General features: G+C 25.3%; 1 protein-coding gene across 1 annotated transcript; it reads left to right on the forward strand.

Annotated features, from left to right (window-relative positions):
• The first annotated feature begins 272 nt into the window (after positions 1 to 272).
• On the forward strand, positions 273 to 5,712 carry LOC145843353 (GDP-L-fucose synthase-like). The gene is made up of 5 exons (XM_082950819.1): positions 273 to 538; positions 716 to 903; positions 1,574 to 1,746; positions 2,348 to 2,541; positions 5,146 to 5,712. Exons 1-5 carry the CDS (start codon positions 302 to 304, stop codon positions 5,311 to 5,313), a joined length of 960 nt encoding a protein of 319 aa, XP_082806945.1. The 5' UTR covers positions 273 to 301; the 3' UTR covers positions 5,314 to 5,712.
• The last annotated feature ends 208 nt before the right edge of the window (positions 5,713 to 5,920 follow it).

Raw genomic sequence — 5,920 nt, forward strand, 5'->3', positions numbered from 1 at the left:
CTAGTTGCTCTTTTTTGCATCAAGAGTTTTGACCATGAAATATAGAATAAACCTAAATACAATGTTTTAAAAACTATTGAACACTTTTAAATAGTTTTTTTTGTTAAACTGGTAATTCAAATATGGTTTTTATAAAGCTTAAAGTAAAATAAAAACATATTCACAATATATTAAAAAGCTGTTTATTTTGCCATTTTAACAATTGTAATTAAAATAAGCTTATATCAATAATGGTTAGAAAACTTATAATTCCTTTTAAACTAGACTAGTCTTATATTTAGTTACAAATAATCTTATAAAAATGAAAGTAACAAAAATGAAAGTTCTTGTCACTGGAGGATCTGGTTTAGTTGGTAAAGCAATAAAACATGTAGTGGAAATTGAAGGTAACAAGGAAAATGAGGAGTGGATATTTGCAAGCAGCAAAGATGCAGATCTGACTGATGCTGAGAGCACTGAAAAAATGTTTGAAAAATACAGGCCAACTCATGTCATTCATCTAGCTGCAAAAGTTGGCGGACTTTTTGGAAACTTGAAAGTAAGATTATTAAAGAAAAAATAATTATTATTAAAAAAGAAGACTTTATAGTGCTTTGTTTTTTTTTGAATATTTTGTATTTAGCTATAGGCTTATTGTGTTGCTTTTTATTCTACCTTAAATATTTTTTTATACTCTTATGTATATATTTAAATAATACCAAACGCACATGTGCAGTCAAACTTGGAGTACTTCCAGAAAAATATGGCAATGAACCAGAACGTTTTACAAACAGCTCACAAGTATGGTGTTGATAAGGTTGTTTCATGTCTATCTACCTGCATATTTCCTGATAAAACTTCTTATCCAATAAATGAAAAAATGGTCCACAATGGGCCTCCTCATGATTCTAACTATGGATACAGGTTAAAAACAAGCTTATAATAATTTTTGTAAATCTATTATACTAAAATATACTTTTATAATTGAGTTTGGTAATTGTTTAGGTAACTCATTAGTACATTAAGTATGAGATGATTTCAAGAAAGTTTTTAAACACAACTGTTTTATAAACTGAATAAAGTAGGAGTTTTTTGAGACTAAAAACTTTATTCGCTTTTAATAAAAATTTAGAAGGCCTTTGCTACATAAAGTTTTTTTGTTGTTGTTTGCATATATAATTAAAAGGTTTTTAAACAAGATAGCTTGTTTTAAATACTACTATTTCATTTTTATTTTAAATGCTGTCTGATTTTTATCCTTTTTTAACTAAAGTAGTAAAAACAACTTTCAAAGCTCCATTATAAAAAATGTTTAAAAAGTTATTACACTCATATTGTTACACTTAAAACCAAATGTATGCAATAGTTAAGAGGTTGTTACAATAAAAAATTAATTATTTAAGTTCTTAATTTAGTAGTTTTAGCAGTTTAATAACAAAAAACTTTTCCATTATTTCCTACTATAAGTTTGTGTACTTCATAATAAAATTTTTAAAGTTTGTTTTTGTCTCAATAAGTGCAAAAAAAACATAGTTGTAGTGTAGATTATAATAGTTTTATATATAATACATTACTATTTTGTTTTATTTGGTAGTTATGCAAAACGAATGGTTGATGTCCTGAACCGGGGATTCAACAACGATCATGGGAGGAAGTACACATCAGTGGTCCCCACCAACGTGTTTGGTCCCCATGACAACTTCAACATTGAGCAGGGACATGTTCTGCCCGGCCTCATCCACAAAATATACAATGCCAAGAATAAAGGTTAAAAATATTTGCTGGTTATTCTAGTTCAAATAATTTAAATACTTTCTGCGTTTTTACTTGTAACACGTTTCTGTTCAGCTAATTGTTAGATTGTTATGTTATATACTTGAAATGTTGTTCAAATTTAATAAAATATTTTTTTTTACAACTCTAATTTGATGTTTATAACTAATTAATATGATTTTAATTTAGTTTTCTTGGTCCACTCAGGGTATTGTATGAAAAAGTCCTTAAGTGTTAGGAATAATTATTTTATTAATAAATAATTAATTTTCTTGATATAAGGTTCTTATATTGCTTTGTTGTTAATGAAAATAGTTTATTTAAGGAATCAATTTTATTACAATTGTGAAAAAAAACATGTTTTAAGTGGTAGTAAATGTAAAATTACATACATCAACAGATACATTTAATGTTATATGAAAATTATCTAATTGATTAAACACAGTAACTTACTTTTTAAACAATAAAACAATTTAAAAAACAAAAAACATTGATAAAATGCATATATATGCATTTAAGCTACAACTCGTTCAAAAATATAATTAAAATAAATGTTCAATTATTTATAAAATTTTCAGCTATCTACATGTTTCAGGTAGCGAGTTTAAAGTATGGGGAACTGGGAGCCCGCGAAGACAGTTCATATATTCATACGATCTGGCCAGATTGATGATGTGGGTGCTTCGATCATACGAAGAAACAGAACCCATAATATTGTCTGTTGGTGAGAATGAGGAAATTTCGATTAAGGAGGCGGCAGAATGCATCATGGAAGCGATGAAATACGATGTTTGTTTTTATTTTTTTGTTAGCTTATAGTAAACCTACAAACTAAAAAATATGCAATGTTTATAAAAAAGGTTAGTTTTCAATGAATAAAATTATTTGTATAAATAACTTTGAATTTATTATTTTTATTATTTTTGATATTGCACTAGTTGCTATTCTACTTAAACTATTTTTGTCAAGAAGAAATAATTTAAAGTTCACATGATTTTTGTCATTTGTTGGTATAAGATTACTATCAGATTTATTCAGTAAAACAGGGTTGCCATGCACTAGGATACTTCGGATATTTTTTAAACTCAGGACAGCTTAGGATAACTTAGGATATTAGGGTTTTTTTTAAATTAGACTGACTCAAAATAGTGTTGTGTTTTATAAAATACTCAGAACTGTTTCGATATTTTTTAAATCTCAGAACATATTTTTTTAGATTGAGAATAAAATTTAATATTTTTTTGAATTATTTTGTTTTTTTATTACAAACTTTTGTTAAAGAACCTGATTTTTATTAAGTTTGTCAAGTTAAAAAGTGACATATTTAAGAAATTGAAAATTTTCAGGATGACTCAGGATAGTTTAAGGTCTATCAGGACAGTTTTTTTGACTCTATAAAAGGCAACCCTGTCAAATGTAAAAATTTTAAATAAAGTCGAAGTATTATTATCAGGTATTATTTTTATTAAATTTATTGCTACTCTATACTCATTTAAATAATACCTTCTAAGACTTTAGTAGTTACCTGTATATGTTTTTAATCAAAGTAAGTGCTTGATTAAATACAAACCCAAACAACATAATAAACTTTGATATAGAAAAATTAAAATGTAGTTTTTAATTGTAAACATTTAAAAAAACAATAAAATTAGCTTTAGTTGTCCAGGATTTTTTATCAACAACAAGATTAAGATTTATTGAATTTTTCTAAGAAAACAATTTAACTAAAGATAAGTAATCGAAAGTTGTAAATGTATTGCAAGTAAACTTTAAACTGTTAGTTATCAGAAAAACAGTTATGTGTATATGTCTTTGTAGGCGTTTTTAAGAACCGGAACTAGGCAATGATTTAAGCTTGGCATTAACTAGGAAGGTGTACTTACTATCAAAAAACATCTTAAATCTTATTAAATTAAAATAGTATTTTTCTAGTTTAAATTTTTTTTTGAAAAGTATAAAGTATTAAAAAGATAAAAAAATTAGATTATAAGTTTAGTATTTTTTCTCAAGCAACACTCTAATAACAAGTTTTATATGTTAAATATTATTTTTTTTTCTAAATGACTAGTAAGAAATATTTATAATATATTTATTATTAGTAGTTTGATAATTCAAACATAAATTAGTTGTACACTAACTTTTAAGTGCTATTTTAAATTAGATTTCTTATTTCAAAATAATGTATAACGGTATGTTTAAACCTAAGCTACGAGATACTTTTTAAGTTATACAATTGATGTTTTTAAAATTAAATTGAATTTTTTTTATTTAAAATATTTTAAACACTTAATAATTACAATAATTAATTTAATTAATTACACTTAATTATTATAATTATTAAGTGTTTAAAAAATTTTGAATTAAAAATATTTAATTTAATTATAAAACATCAATTGTATAACTAAAAAAGTATTTCGTATCTTAGGTTTTTTAATTTGATTACACTTAATTAATAAACTTAAAGTCTTATAAATTAAAACTGTAGTAAAAGTGCTCACTAACTTTTAAAATTCAAAATATAGTATGATAATTAAAAACATTACCGAATTAGTTAATAATTTTTTACTTAAATCAACCTAACGTAAATACTGATTGTTATAATCCAGGGTTTCCCAAACTTTTTTTCAAATGGCCCCCTTTAAAGAAATAAAAAAAGCTACCACCCCCTTGTACCGAGATAACTCAAAAACTACCATAAAAACCACCTCAGACTTTTATTATTTTATTTTTGCTGATCATCATTAACTCAAGAATATCTAGTGTAAGTTTCAAAACTACCATAAAAAAAATCTAAGACCTTTTTTTTTGCTCTTTATCAGTAACTCAACAACATCTAGTGTAAGTTTAAGAACTGCCATAAAAACCACCTAAGACCTTTTTTGCTCTTCATCAACAAGTCCAGAATATCCAGTGTAAGTTTCAAATTATAACCTAATGCCCCCCTTTGGCCCCTTTGATGCTCATGGCCCTCTGAGTACCTGTCATGGCCCCCAAGAAGGCCACTTGGCCCACTTTGGGAAACCCTGTTATATTCTATGAAGAACAATCATTAATAATGAGTTACTCATGCTACAGATAAAAATTATTTTTGATACTCTTTCTATAACAATAACCTTTATTATTTTTTAGTGAAAAAAAGCATTTTTAATTATTATTGTTTTACCATAAAAGACTGGTTTTTAATTTTTGTTTAATTTTTTAATAATGATTTTGAAAGCAAATTACTTTTTTTTAAATAGCATACTATGGATTTACAAACCATGAAATACCATTAGTGAAAATTTCAATTACACTGCTTCAATGAATACAACTGATCTGTATGAAAATATTTTTTATACAGTTTCATCAAATTGTAAATAATTAAAATTATATTAACAAACTATTATCTGTTAGGAGCCACTGCAGTTTGACACAAGCAAGTCAGATGGTCAATACAAGAAGACGGCGGACAACAGCAAGCTGATGAGTTACCTGCCCGACTTCAAATTCACTCCGTTCGAGCAGGCGGTTCAGGAAACTTGTAACTGGTTTGTTGAAAATTACGATCAAGCCAGAAAGTGAGCAGAATTTTTTGCTGTATAGTTTACTGCTTAATAAATTATTATTTTTTTTTGCAAATGGTTAGTCAATAGCAAATATTCAATATAAAAAAATGTTAATCAGCCATATTCTTATGGTCTTTATTTATTGATACAAATATTATTGATATCATTGATATTATATGTTTGTTATAGTAGAATAATTGAAGCATTTATACACAAATTACTAATTATAACTTAAGTGAAATAGCCTTTTTTATAAATTTGTTGAGATTTTTTTTATGTTACATTGCTTTTTATTGTTCTTATGTTCTTCAATTTTATAAACTACCTTTGTTCCTTGGTCTTCAAAGTTTTTACATTTTGAAACGTGATATTATTTATGATTATAAAACATGGTAATTAATTACTTTTAGTACATCCCAGCTATTTAAATGTGTAATATTTTTTTTAGTTGTATAAAAAAGTATTAAATTATTTATGTTGCATTTCTCAATGTTGATATTAAATAAACTATGCACAAAAATATTAATTATGTATCTGATATTTTTTATTTAACTCTGCAATTAATGAAAATTGTTTTTAATGATTATTTGCAGCAAATTAAATAATTAACTATTATGAATTAT

This window comes from Thalia democratica, chromosome 8 (assembly GCF_965202585.1).
Source record: "Thalia democratica chromosome 8, ktThaDemo2.hap1.1, whole genome shotgun sequence".
In the NCBI taxonomy this organism is placed as follows: domain Eukaryota; kingdom Metazoa; phylum Chordata; class Thaliacea; order Salpida; family Salpidae; genus Thalia; species Thalia democratica.